At 39.3% G+C, this 15,096-nt stretch overlaps 1 protein-coding gene across 3 annotated transcripts in view; it reads left to right on the top strand.

Moving 5' to 3' along the window:
* The window catches only part of hmcn1 (hemicentin 1), a 597,300-nt gene that overhangs the window by 501,560 nt on the left and 80,644 nt on the right, over positions 1 to 15,096 (top strand). For all 3 annotated transcript variants that reach the window (XM_072573640.1, XM_072573638.1, XM_072573641.1), the window contains 4 exons: positions 502 to 689; positions 3,550 to 3,631; positions 10,518 to 10,787; positions 12,735 to 12,905. In XM_072573640.1, the coding sequence (XP_072429741.1) occupies positions 502 to 689; positions 3,550 to 3,631; positions 10,518 to 10,787; positions 12,735 to 12,905 (711 nt within the window). The remainder of the gene's footprint in view (positions 1 to 501; positions 690 to 3,549; positions 3,632 to 10,517; positions 10,788 to 12,734; positions 12,906 to 15,096) is intronic.

Raw genomic sequence — 15,096 nt, 5'->3', positions numbered from 1 at the left:
TGAGATTTGAACCCGTGGCCCCATTAGCCTGGGCCTCTGGTTTGGTAAGTCTGTGTCATTACCGTTATACCACCATTGTCTCAGTACAACTGATGCAGTATAACTCCATTACAACAAAATTAAAAAGGGCCACAATAGAACAGTCACTAATTCTTGTGCAAACAGTTCAGGTTGAGTTGAAGGGGCAGTTTTATTGATATTCTTAGCACTGGCTTTTCAATTGTTTTGTAAACAGCTTGTATATTTTAGGGGTAAATTCCCAATATAAATGTCTAACAAGAACCCTTGGCTACCACAAATGCACCCTATGCATGAAAGACCTACAAAATTTAATAAAATTACAAATATTGTTTTTAAGGAGAACTATAAATAAAAGTACCATCACTCGCTCAATTTGTTTTATCAATTCTTCACATGATGCTTTGATCTCATGGTCTGTCATTTATGCATGAATTCTATCATATATTTGTTGAATGTAAATATCCTCTACTATCTTCTCAGAACCTCCAATCTTCGGTGACTTCAATCCAAACCGCATTGAGCCTCTTGGAGGCAATGCTATCCTAAACTGTGAGGTCCGAGGTGATCCGCCTCCTACAATCCAGTGGAGTAAGAAGGGAATTCACATTCAAATCACCAATAGGATCCGGCAGCTCCACAATGGCTCACTGGCAATCTATGGCACAGTGGTAAGTCAAGCATTAGATAGTAGAAAGACTACAAGAGTGGATTTATTCCAGAGAATCAACTGGATAGTCAGAATAAAATAAGTGATATCATCTTAAAACTAATAATCAAGCTAAATATTATGGCACTGATTAAAAATGATGGCTCAGATTTTCCAGTGGATAGGAAAGAGAGTTAGAAAATTGTTTGGCTATAGCATCCCTACTTTCATTTTTGTAGCTACAGCTAAAGTGACAGTCACCCATAGAGCAGATGATGAAAAGTAAACATATGTTTTAAAATGCTGAGCATCGATGGCTAGAGCAATGGAGTATGTTTATTTAGCAAACACTGACTGTGCTCAACTTGGCTTTTCATGGCAGCTGCTAACCTATCCATGGAGGAGCCAGATGCTCTCATGCCAGAGACACCACAGTACAGGTAGCATTGGTGGATTCCTCCAAACTTCAGTTGTTTTCAAGATGTTTCCAATAAATTGGCCTGTTGCTCCTGTTTGTTGGCCTGTTTGTCTCTTTGAATGAGGTTTTTAATGACAGACACCGTGGAGTCGTCTCATGCCTGGACTTGGTGGGGTCAAAGTAGTGAGCTTTCCAGGCGAGTGAGTACAAAGTGCAATGGCATGTGGTTTTAGAAGTCTAGGAGTTCTGGGGGTGGTGAGAGAAATTCAGGGAAGCAGCTGCATGCAATTGTGAGAGTGGTGCGTCATGAGCCTTGGTGCAAGGTCCTTGTGGAGTGCATGGGCAGAGAGAAATCCTACAGGAAACTCCTGGAATTGACATTTCATCAAATTTTGGTAAAATTCAGCCCATGGTTACATAAGAATAATTGAACAGAATAAAAATGTCTGCCTTGGAGGACAAGTCCACTTAAATGTTCCTCTCTCCAGAAGTGTTCTAGTAATCTTACTTATGGAGGGGTGTCCAGTTCATTAGCTCTGGTAATTTCATTAGGAACCGTAAAACAAGCTGTTGTGCTGTCTGATTTAGGCCACACACTCCCAGGAAAATATTTAATAGGAAAAATGTGAAACATATGGAGCGATGGTACATTTTCACAATGTTTACCAATGCCAGAGTAGTCCTCACCAAAACGAATGAAGCTGTTTATGATGAAGGTGCATCTTTCCCATCTGTAGGCACTCCAGAAACCTCTCACTAAGGAAGGTGATATAGAAGCATAGAAAATTGTAGTGTGCCTTTCAATCCTGCTTCACTATTCATTATTATCATGACTGATCATCCAACTCAGTGCCCTGTTCCCATTTTTATCCTATACCTTTTGATCTGTTTAGCCCTAAAAGAAAATCTAACCCCTTCGTGGAAACATTCAATGTTTTGGCCTCAACTGCTTTCTGCAGTGGAGAATTCCACAGGCTCACCACTCTCTGTGGAGAAGAAATTTCTTTTAAATGGCTTATTCCTTATCCTTAGATTGTGACTCTGGTTCTAGACTCCCCAGTCATCAGGAACATCTTCCCTGCATTTACCCTGTCTCGTCCTAAATAAATTTGTACATTTCTGAGATTGCCCCCATAATTCTCAAAACTCGAGTGAATATAATCCTAACAAATCCAGTCACTCTTCATACTGCCACCCCAGTAATCAGTCTGGTAATCCATGGTTGGACTTTCTCCATATTCAGAACATTCTTCATTAGCTAAGAAGACCAAAACTGCACACAATACTTAGGTGTAGTCTCACCAAAGCGCTATACAATTGCAGTAAGATATTGCTGCTCTTGTACTCAAATCTCAATTAATGTACATGGACATCTAGGTCTTGTTGTACAATTTCTCCAATCTATGATGATTATATTGAATGGTGAAGCAGGATTGAAAGGCACACTACTATTTTCTATGCTTCTATATCACCTTCCTTTGTGAAAGGTTTCTGGAGTGCCTACAGATGGGAAAGATGCTCCTTAACCATAAGCAGCTTTATTCATTTTGGTGAGGACTACTCTGGTATTGGTAAACATTGTGAAAATGTACCTTTTCTCCAATCTATCACCATTCGGATGATAATCTGACTTCCTGTTTTTGCTACCAAACTGGACAATCTCTCATTCATTCACATTATGCTTCACTTGCCATGTTTTGGCATTCACTCGACTTGTCCAAATCTCACTAAAGCAACTATGCATTCTCCTTACACTTTACCCTCTCACTCAGCTTTATGTTGTCTGCAAACTTGGGGATAATGCATTTAGTTCTCTTGTCTGTATCATTAATAAATATATTGTGAATAGCTGTGGGCCAAATAATGATCCTTGTGGTACACCACGAGTTACTGCCTCCCACTCCAAACAAGATCTGTTTATTCCTGTTCTTTATTTCCTGTCTGCCAACCAATTCTCTATATACATCAGTACACTACCCCTTATCCCATGTACTTTAATTTGAAATGCTAATCTTATTTGTGGGACTTTATCTAAGGCCTTCTAAAAGTCTAAGTAAACCATATCCACTGACACCATCTCTCTCAACTCCACTAGATACATTGTCTCAAAATTCCCATAGATTTGTCAAGCCAGAAAATGGTTGGTTTCCATCAGGACAGTAATTTAGATACTTTACAAACAAAAATTATTCCAAGCATTTGAAAATTACTATGGGATGCCATTTCATCAGAACACTTTTTTCTCCTAGACACTTTGTTTAGCCAGAAAATTAAATTGTTGATTGGCATTGAATTCTTTCCAAAGATGTTAATCTGATGTGCTTGGTACAATTGCTACAAGATTCACTTTGAGATCTAAAGGGCAATATTTATGTAGGACATTTAAATACTGCAAACCTGAATGTGTATTTGAAATTCTTAAATCTGGACTTACTCTGTTTTGTAACTTTCTATTCCATTTTAGAATGAAGATGCAGGGGACTATAAGTGTATTGCTACCAATGATGCTGGTGTGGTTGAACGCAGTGTAACCCTAACTCTGCAAAGTAAGTCTACGTTATTGCATTTACATAAAAGCAATTTGTAATGAAAACACTAATAAATGCAAAATAAACTATAGTGTTTTAACCACAATGAGGGAATTTTCTTAAATGGACATTGCAATATTTTAATTACAGTACTTCACTAATCAGGTGATTAATCTTAAATCAGTCTGAGCCACAGTGGATATCATGTGTAGGATATACTTCATTCATGAATGGTCTTTGAAGGTTGACTCATACTTATTTATGTCCAACAGATTATATTGTTTTCTTGTGGATCTTTTCAGGCATATCCAAATGACTCCACAAGACTTTCACAATCCTGTTACAGAAAATTCAAATTATTATCATGGATTGCAAGCAAACCTCTAATCTCCCTGTATATTGAACTAATGCTCAAGTCTCCTATAGCTTAATCAATAACTATGGATCCAAGGTGGCACTGAATCAGTATTCAGCACTGTGCTCTGTAGTCATAAACTGACCAGTCCATTTATATAGGGCCTTTCTATTTAGTCCAAGTCCAACCATGTTCAGCTACATCATCAATTACCTTTCCTCTACCATACAGTCTAAAGTGGGAATGTTGACCAGTGCCTGCAGTGTTCAGCATCTTGATTCCTCAGATACTGAAGCAGTCCACATCCAAATGTAGCTACACCTGGACAACATCCAGGCTTGGATTGAAAAGTGGCAAGTAACAATCATGCCACACAAATGCCAGGTAATGACCATCTCCAACAAAAGATAAGCTTACCATCGCCCCTTGATATTCAATGGCACTCCCATCACTGAATCCCCATTATCAGCATCCTGAGGGTTACCAACGAGCAGAAACTGACTGTACTAGTAACGCATGTACAGTGGTTACAAGAGCAGGTCAGAAGTTTGGAATGCTGCAGTGAGTAACTCAGCTCCTGACCACCCTCCCAAAGCCTTGTCCACTGTCTAAAAGGTACAAGTTAAGAATGTGATGGAATATTCCACTTGCCTGGATGAGTCAATTCCAACAGCAATCATGAAGCTTGGCAGCATCCAGGAGAAAACAGCACCACATCTATAAACATCCACTCCCTAAACAATCAATGCTCAGTACCAGCTCTATATACCATACATAAGATGCACTGTAGAAATTCACCAAGGCCCTTTAGACTGCATCTTCCAAACCCTCGACCACTTCAATCTAGAAGGACAAGGGCAGCAAAGTCATGGGAACACCACCATTTGAGAGTTCCCCTCCAAACCACTGACCATCCAGATTTGAAAATGAAACACCATTCCTTCAGTGTGGTCAAGTCAAAATCCTGGAATTCCCTACTTCGAGTATTGTGGATCTACCTACAGCACATGGACTGCAGCAGTTTAAGAAGACAGCTCACCACTACCTTCTTGAGGGCAACTGGGCATTGGCAATAAATATTGGCCTAGCCTGTGATGGCCATGTCCCATGAGTGAATAAAAATAAATATAAATGTAAACATAGTATTTTATAATGTTAAAGGTACCACAGAAGACAAGGCACCAGGCACTAAGTTTTGCACCTGAAATCAAGTTTTAAATGTGGATCTGTACAGTAATGTGTATTTGTTGCAAGATAGGTGTAAATTTTCTGTTTGCTAGCTTAACATAAATTATTTTCATTTCTCAATCTATCTTAACCAATTCAGCCCTCAGCTTTCTTCACTTCAATTTAAAACAGTAGTTTCTGGATTAACTAAATCGCTTTCAGACTCCATATAAAATTTTATCATCCTACGGTGACGTGGCAAACCTTTATTCTGAAACTTGGCATCAGCCTTCAAGCTTGTCATCCCTTTTCTTGTAAAAGGTCTTCTTATGTCATAAATTGGTCTTGAACTGTGTAAGGCTGAAGCATTTTGACAAGTTTCCATCCAAGTGGCTGATGTTTCCTGTTAACTGCTGCTGCAAATACCTAGCTGGTGGTGATTTCCACTCTGGCCCCAGACTGGCGGGATGCCCATGCTAAAGTAATGCATTGCCTGAAGGTATCTACATTGCTAGCACCACCTGGTTCCTTTAAAGAGAAAAGGCTTTGTGCCGTAACGTTCTTCTGGCTCTCTTTTCTGTTGTTTCCTCTGCTCCATATTTCTTCCAGTAATTTTCACAACCTCCATCCCACAAGGACTAGCAGTTTTTCTTCACTTTATATTACTTTGTAAAGACATCTTTCACTGCTGTGGCTGAAATTTGTTAATTTTATTGGCAATTTATTGGCAATTTATCATCAAGATCTTTTCATAGTTTAGGATGTATACTGAGCCTGGAACAGAGTCTTTAAAGACCAATAGGAGGAGTGGAAATACAGGAGGCAGCAAAAATGATGGGCAGGCTGTCAGTGGAATGAATGATGGGGAACCTGAGAGTGCTGGAGGTCTGATGCAACCTAGGCTCAAATTAAAACTAAAGTCCCATTCGTCCAGCCAAATGCAGTCTGTAACAATTTGTTCACATGAAATATAATATAAAGGTAACAATTAAAATATTTTTCTCACGTCAAATATATTGAGATGGTAGAGACTCCAGCAGCAAAAGGACAGAGGAAGGGATTGCAAGGGAATTACCTGATGGTCAATCCTTGCAACGGCCTAGACATTCAAAGCAGTTTCTTTCAAAATGTTTGTTTATGACAGGTCCATGTATTGTGCCTCTATTGAAGCATTGTTTGTCCTATAAGAAGTAAGAGCAGCAATAAGTAGTTCAGCCCCTGGAACCTACTCTGCTATTTATTTTATATTTATCTTTATATATTTATTTTATATTGTATGTTCTATTTTCATATTTTATATTTTATTTATTTTCCAGCCTCCTGCTCATTCTCCATAACCCTTTAACCCATTACTAACAAAAGATTTGTCTCTATCCTTAAACTTATTCAGTGTCCCAGTGTCCGTCACACACTCTGGTAGTGAATTCCACAGGTTCAGGACACTTTGAGAGGTAATTCTCCTTATCTCTGTTTTGAATATGCCACTACTTACCCAAAAAACTATGATCTCTCATTCTAGATTGCCCACAACTGAAAACTCTATGTCCACATTGTCAAGCCCCTTTAGCATCTTATATACTTCAAATAGATGTCCCCTCGCTCTTATAAACTCTTAAAAACTAAGGCCTAAACTGCTCAATTAATCCACTAAGAGAAGTCTTTCTTCAGTGGAATTAATCTAATGGACCTTCTATGAAATGCCTTTGGGGCAATAACATCAAGTAAGGAGAGCAAAACAGCACACAGTGCTCCAGGTGCAGTCCCACTAATGCCTTGAACTGTAGCAAGACCAATTTCCTACTTTTATACTCCATTCCTTTAGCAATTAATGCCATAATTCATTTGCCCTCCTTATTACTTTCTGTATCTGTATACTGACTTTCTGCAAATCATGCACGAGGACACCTTTACTCTTCGCACTGAAGCGCTTACTTTGCCAGCTGCATTTTATCCACGGCAAATAAACCAAAGGGTAGTTGTTAGATAACAAGGACAAACTGCTGATGACTCCACTGTGCAGCCTATGCATATGTTTGAAGGATGCTTAAATGCTTCTGCTACCTGATCACTGTGGAGAAGCCCTACAGTACTTCTCAGATGTGTCAAAAGTTGTATCATTTTCTACATATTGCACAACCTTACCGTGTTGAAGGACGAGCCCTTGTCACTAATTACATGGTAAGCAGCTCAGAAGGAGGAGCACAAAAAGGAGAAGGTCCTTTTCCACCCAGGCTGTCAGTGGAAATTTCAAACTACTTCAATACCAGTGATTTCAATCCCAATTACCTAATCACCAAGTCTTGCACTTTGCCTTTCCTTATCATGAACTATCACAGCATTTGCTTGACCACAATGCAAAATTAAAAGCATACATTTTTCAACCTAATTTATCATTGAATTTATAAATGAAATCGTGAAAACAAAGAAGTCCACTAATCATCGTTGTGTACTTGCTTAGTTATTGTTCTTCATGTCACAGAAAAAGGCCCTTTGCTCCATTGATTCTGTGCCTGTTGAAAACAACAGTCTAACTATTCTAATCCCGCTTTCCAGCATTTGGCCTATAGCCTTGTGTATCTTAGCATCACCAGTATACATCTAAATGTTACTTAAATGTTGAGGGTTTCTGCCTGTTACACCCTTACAAGTAGTGAGTTCCAGACAGTTACCATCTTCTGAGTGAGAATAGTTTTCCTTGCATCCTTTTTATTCCTCCTACCTTTTACCTTAAATCTATGCATTACCCCTCCCCCCCCCCCCCCCAAACAATCATTAATCCCTCCACAAAAGAGAAAAGCTCATTCCTGTCTACGTTCCTCTTAATTTTATACATCTCAGTCATGTCCACCCTCGGCGCCTCTGCTCTAAGGAAAACAACCCCAGTCTATCCAATCTCTCTTCATACTTAAAACTCTCCAGCCCAGGCAACATTCTAGTAAATCTCCTCTGCACCTTCTCCAGTGCTATCTTTTCCCTCCTATAATGTGGATTCTGTTTGTGGCTCACGCAACTTTTGATGCAGCTTCAGCATATTCTCTCTGACTCTTAAACTCTGTGCCACTGCTTAAAAGCAGATATCCCACATTTTTTCTTAACCACTTCATCCACCTGCCCCACTACCTGAATGGATTGGTGGATTTGCAGACCCAGGTCCCTCTGATCCTCACTGCTTCCCAAGTTCCCACCATTCATCATATATTCCCTTTCCTTATTTGTCCTGCCCAAGTATATCATCTTGCACTTATCCCAATTGAATTCCATTTATCATTCTCAACCTATCTGACCAGTCTTCCTCCTGTACGTTCTAATACTCTTCTACGTTATCAATCTATTTCACTTCTACTTTTTATTTTCTCTTTTTGGGTTTTGTTTCTGCTCAGAAGCTTTATTTGCTTTCAATTTCAGCTTTTAAAATGAAAAAGGGTTCTGTTTTTCCACTTTGTTTTGCTCCTTCACCTAGGTGTTAACAGCTTTATAATCTCTCAATTGCCGTTGAAACCAGTTTTCTAACCAGACAATAATTTTATGAAATTTTAAAAAAGATACTGAGATAAAGTTTTGCAGTCACAAGCTTAATAGTAATAAATGGTTAGATTATAAGAACAGCTAGGTGAATGGATAGAAGATTGCTCAAATTATAATATGCTAATGGGGTGGCACGGTGGCACAGTGGTTAACACTGCTGCCTCACAGCGCCAGAGACCCGGGTTCAATTCTCGCCTCAGGCGACTGACTGTGAGGAGTTTGCACGTTCTCCCCATGTCTGCGTGTGTTTCCTCCGGGTGCTCCGGTTTCCTCCCACAGTCCAAAGATGTGCAGGTCAGGTGAATTGGCCATGCTAAATTGCCTGTAGTGTTAGGTAAAGGGGTAAATGTAGGGGAATGGGTGGGTTGCGCTTCGGCGGGTCGGTGTGGACTTGTTGGGTCAAAAGGCCTGTTTCCACACTGTAAGTAATTTAATCTTTAGAGCCAGTCATGTTAATCATTGCTGGGATTCCTATTTTATCGTTGCCATTACTTTGTGAGATCCTGGGAAACATGGACCATTTTCTAAAGCTTCCTTTAATGAAGGTAGACATAGACAACAAAATTCATCATTACCTCCAAAGTTCCAGCACAACATTCATCTGCGGAAAAGGATCTTTGAGGCCTAGGATCTCAAACCTCACCCTAAGGTCATGGTTGCCAGGCAACAGTGATTCCCATGCTCCTATATGCTTTGGAGACTTGGATAATGTAAAGCAGGTCCCTGCAAGCAATGGAACAATACCACATGTGGTATCTTCACAAGATTCTCTGAATCTAGTGCAAGAAAGAAGGTCCAGCAGCAGTGTTCTCTCCCAAGCCAACATGCCTAGTTATCAAGTACTAATCACTCAAAGACAGCTCTGCTAGGTAGGCCATATCATCTGTATAGCTAACACCAGACTCTCACAGTAACTGCTTTAGTCAGAATTAGTTTGCTGTTGGTGATTTCCAGGAAGACAACAGAAATTTTCTTGATGTCCTCAAAGCATCCCCAAAGAGGTCAAACATCCCAGCAAACCCATGGAAGACCCTGGCCTGTGATTGATCAAAATGGAAAAGATTCATTCAGGAAGGAATAAAGCATATTGAGAGATACCATCAGGAACACATAATGTAAAAATGGCCAAATCAACACGTCTAACTCATTAAGCATATTGCAGAGACTGCAGATCACACATTGGATTTACTGGTCATCTCAGAAGCCATTGAACTGCAGTGTAAGAAAATCAACCTCAATCCAATGGGACTGCTGAGGAAGATGACTTCATAATATTGTAAAGAATGCATTCCTTGAAATCTTATCCATATGTTGTGACTTCACATCTATTTGATGACCACTGTCCAGCATTGCCATCAGTTGTGACATGCCAAATATTTATGTGAATACAGAAAGCATGTAACAGAGCTCATTTGGAACTGGCACAATAACTCTGAATCATAATTTTTTTTAACACATCCTGTTTCATGAATCATTTTGGTTTTGAAATGTTGCAATGTGATTATCAGCAATACCGATTTAAAACAAATACTCCCCTCTATGAAATGATATCTGTGCTTTTGTCTTCAAAGTGCATTAATTGGAACATCTCCATACATACTCTCTTTAGTGTCTGCTCTACAACATTCTTCATCTTGGACAATTTGCTGAGATTCACTATATCAACTCCCCTAGCAACTATGTCTTTAACTCTATACTCAGAAGTTGTGTTAATGCATAACAGACTTTTTTTTAAAACTTGAAGGTATCTTGTATTTAAAAATGTTAAGCTCATTCCCACAGGCTTCTTAATTTCTTTTAAATGAGAAATCATTGTGATCTTTCTTTCTATTTTTATATTATTGCTCTTCTCTCTAGGTTCACCAGTGTTTACAGTTGAACCCATGGATACTGTCATTGATGCTGGCGCCATAGTGATGCTAAACTGTCAAGCAGTTGGAGAGCCACTACCAACTGTTGAGTGGTCCCGTCAAGGTCAGCCGCTGATAGAAAATGAAAGGACCACAATCTTATCTAACAACTCACTGCGGCTTACTGCTGTGAAGAAGGAGGACACGTCAGAGTATGAGTGTGTGGCCAGGAATCTCATGGGTTCAGCGCTTGTCAAAATCACCCTGACAGTACAAGGTGTGTGCAGATTCTCATCCATGCTTCCACTAATATAAAGAATTTTTTTACTGGCTTATATAAAAATTATCAGATGACTCCGTATACCAATATAGTAGAAAGCAGAAGATACAAAAATTACTATGTTCCACTATCTGAGTCAAAGAAATGGGATCAAATACTGTCTAATGTATTTTCTGAAAAGATATAGAGAAGGATGAAAAACCTGAATCTGTTCTAAAACTGGGTCCTGAGCTTTAATTTATCTATTTAAATTGAGTAAGCTACAAAGCCTTTGAGTTGCATCCAAGCAATTTGTTCACCCATCTCCAAAAATGCATTTTGGTCACTATTAACTCATAAGGTAGAAAAAGGGAAGCCAAAAAATGTAATATACTTGGCGATCTAAAAGACATTCAATAAGTTACTAAGTTAAAAATCACCTCACACCAGGATATAGACCAACAGGTTTAATTGGAAGCACTGGCGTTTGGAACACTGCTCCTTCCTCAAGTGGTTGTGAAGTGTAAGATTCTAAGACACAGAATTTATAGCAGAAGTTTACAGTGTCATGTGATTGAATTATATATTGAAAAAGACCTGAATTGTTTGTTAAGTCTCTCATCTGTTAGAATGATCATGTTGGTTTCAGTTCTTTCATATGTAAATCACAGAACTTTTTTTAAATGTTACATTCTCAAGTGAACTTGAAGTCATTCTAAGTTCCTTTGTGCATCTACATTATCCAACCTATTACCATTTAAGAAATACTCTGCATCTTTGTTCCTCCTACCAAAGTGGATAGCCTCACATTTTCCACATTGTATTACATCTGCTATGTTCTTGCCTGTCTGTCTGAATCCTCCCGAAGCCATTTTATATCTTTCTCACAACTTACATTTCCCCCTTAGCTTTGTATCATCTGCAAATTTGGAAATATTACATTTTGTCCCCACCCCCTATCACTGATATTTATTTTCAACAGCTGGGCCCAAAGTACTGGTCTTATTAGTACCCACTGGCCAGTACTTATCAACACAAGAATGATCTATTTATTCCAACTCTTTTGTTAGCCGATCATTAATGCATGCACATTGCCTCTCATCCCTCCTGCTTCAATTTTCCTTACCAATGTCCTATGGGGGACTTTATCAAAATCTTGTGAAGTTCTAACAGTACTCTTCCATGATGCTCCTTTATTAATTTTGTGAGTAACATCTCAAGAGAACACCACCAACTTGTCCAAAACAGTTTTCCATTCACTATGCATGTTGACTGCTCAATCAGATCATTATGATTGAAGTGTCTATTTATCAGATCCTTTATAATAGAGAAAATGCAAGAATCTATCTCTGGTCTAAGACTAACGTATCTGAAGTCTGTTTTCTCTCTCGCTGCTTCTTAAATAGTGGGGTATTATTTGTGACCTTTGAATCTGCGAGAATCATTCCATTACTTTGTGTTGAGTAGCTGAGTCAATTGGACCCATACTATTCAGATGATTGAAAGATGATCTCATTGAAACACAAGTGATTCTGATGAAGCTTGACGAGGGTCAATTATTTAGGATAGAAATTCGGAGAAAGTTTATCACTTAGTGGATTGTGAATATTTGGAATTCTTTATCCCAGAGAGGTATGTGAATTTTACTGAAGATATTCCGTGTTGGAATAAATAAGTATTTGGTCTCTCAGGCAATTGAAGAGCAGCTGTAAAAGTGGAGCTGAGACAGAAGGTGCTCTGATCAGCTGGGCAAATAGCAGATCAGGCTCAAAGGGCTGTATAATCTACTCCTACTCCTTATATTCTTATCACAAGCCAAGAATTGAACTCATTCACCAGTTAAAAAAATTATTATTTTAGCTACAATTGCTATAAATCTTTATGGCAGCTTTTTCAATTTGTTTGATGTTGCAGATTATAGGTAGAGGAATTGATTATGTATATTATTACTCATGTTTCTTTTAGTGCATGGTGGATTTTCTGAATGGTTACAGTGGGATCCGTGTAGCGTTACCTGTGGACAAGGAATTCAGAAACGACTGCGACTTTGTAATAATCCAATGCCTGCAAATGGAGGACGCCATTGTGAAGGCACTGATTCAGAAACACGCAGGTGTCAAGCTAAACCTTGCCCAGGTAAATTTCTACTTTACAATCTAATGTTACTTAACCTACTAAAAACTTTGAGACATTATGTTTTAGGTTATGTTTAAGGTTCATTGACTGCACACCGAAAATGCAATTGAAATGACATATAAGAACAATGGAGTTATTGTGTTGAATACAGAAACATAGAAGATTGGTGGAATAGGCCATTTGGCCCTTTTGAGTCTGCTGTGCAATTCAGTGTGATCTTGGCTGATCATCCAACTCCATATCTTTCTTCCACTTTCTCCCCATTCCCTTTGAACCCTCCAGCCCTAAGAACTGTATCTAATTCCTTGAAAGCATTCAATGTTTTGGCTTCAACCATTTTTGGTACTGAGAATCCCACAGGCTCACCACTCTGGGTGAAGACATTTCTCCTCACCTCAGTCTCAAATAGCCAACCCCATATTCTTAAATGGTGACCCCATGACTGTGTTACTATTACTGACTTTGTAACTCAGAATCCAGGGTTTTGTTCTGAAGATGAGTCCTAACTCCCATGGCAGATGGTGAATTATGAATTCAACAAAAATCTGGAATAAAAACTAGCCTAACAGCAACCATGTAACCATTGTCAATTGTCTCTTAAAACCCTTCTGGTTGACTTATGTACTTTCAGAAAGGAAATCAACAATCCTTATCTGTTCTGCTGTACATGTGATACCAGACCCACAGCAAGGTGGTTGACTCTCAATTGGCCTCTGGGCAATTAAGGATTAGTAATAAATACAGCCTAGCCACTGATACCCACATCCTATGAACAAATCAAAATAATAAAAAAACAGAATATCACCACACAATAAAATATTTGCATTTTAGAATACAATCACAGCAAACATGTGACAATTCCCCAATAGAATCAAATGCAGTAATAGTATGCACGTTTAGTAAAAATCTGGTTAAAAGCAAATTACTGCAGATGCTGGAATCTGAAACCAAAAGAGAAAATGCTGGAAAATCTCAGCAGGTCTGACAGCTTTGACAAAGGGTCAGTTAGCTGTTTTCTCTTCTTACAGATGCTGCCAGACCTGCTGAGATTTTCCAACATTTTCTCTTTTGGATGCACATTTAGCAGTTTTAATGACTAAGTAAAGCAATTGGAATACATTAATCATCATTGACAGAATCTCAGAAAGCTTCTGTCTCAGCTTTCAAAAGACAACATCTTTGAAAAGAAACAGTGCTACTGAGGAAGACCGTATTCCCTATCAATATATAGGGGTACAACATAGATGTGACAATGTCAACAAGTCATAGAGTCATAGAGATGTACAGCATTGAAACAGACCCTTCGGTCCAACCTGTCCATGCCGACCAGATATTCCAACCCAATTTAGTCTCACCTGCCAGCACCCGGCCCATATCCCTCCAAACCCTTCCTATTCACACACCCATCCAAATGCCTCTTAAATGTTGCAGTTGTACCAGCCTCCACCACATCCTCTGGCAGCTCATTCCATACATGTACCACCCTCTACGTGAAAAAGTTGTCCCATAGGTGTCTTTTATATCTTTCCCCTCTCACCCTAAACCTATGCCCTCTAGTTCTGGACTCCCGACACCAGGGAAAAGACTTTGTCTATTTATCCTATCCATGCCCCTCATAATTTTGTAAACCTCTATAAAGTCACCCCTCAGCCTCCGATGCTACAGAGAAAACAGACATCCCAACTCCTGTACTCAATATTCTGACCAATAAAGGAAAGCATACCAAGCGCCTTCTTCACTATCCTATCTACCTGCGATTCCACTTTCAAGGAGCTATGAACCTGCACTCCAAGGTCTCTTTGTTCAGCAACACTCCCTAGGACCTTACCTTTAAGTGTATAAGTCCTGCTAAGATTTGCTTTCCCAAAATGCAGCACCTCGCATTTATCTGAATTAAACTCCATCTGCCACTCCTCAGCCCATTGGCCCATCTGGTCCAGATCCTGTTGTAATCTGAGGTAACCCTCTTCATTGTCCACTACACCTTCAATTTTGGTGTCATCTGCAAACTTACTAACTATACCTCTTAAGCTCGCATCCAACTCATTTATGTAAATGACAAAAAGTAGAGGGCCCAGCACCGATCCTTGTGGCACTCCACTGGTCACAGGCCTCCAGTCTGAAAAACAACCCTCCACCACCACCCTCTGTCTTCTACCTTTGAGCCAGTTCTGTATCCAAATGGCTAGTT

The sequence above is a fragment of the Chiloscyllium punctatum genome, chromosome 7, assembly GCF_047496795.1.
Source record: "Chiloscyllium punctatum isolate Juve2018m chromosome 7, sChiPun1.3, whole genome shotgun sequence".
NCBI classification, from domain to species: Eukaryota; Metazoa; Chordata; class Chondrichthyes; order Orectolobiformes; family Hemiscylliidae; genus Chiloscyllium; species Chiloscyllium punctatum.
The sequence above is the reverse complement of the archived record's forward strand: the minus strand, read 5'-3'. Positions and strand labels throughout refer to the sequence as shown.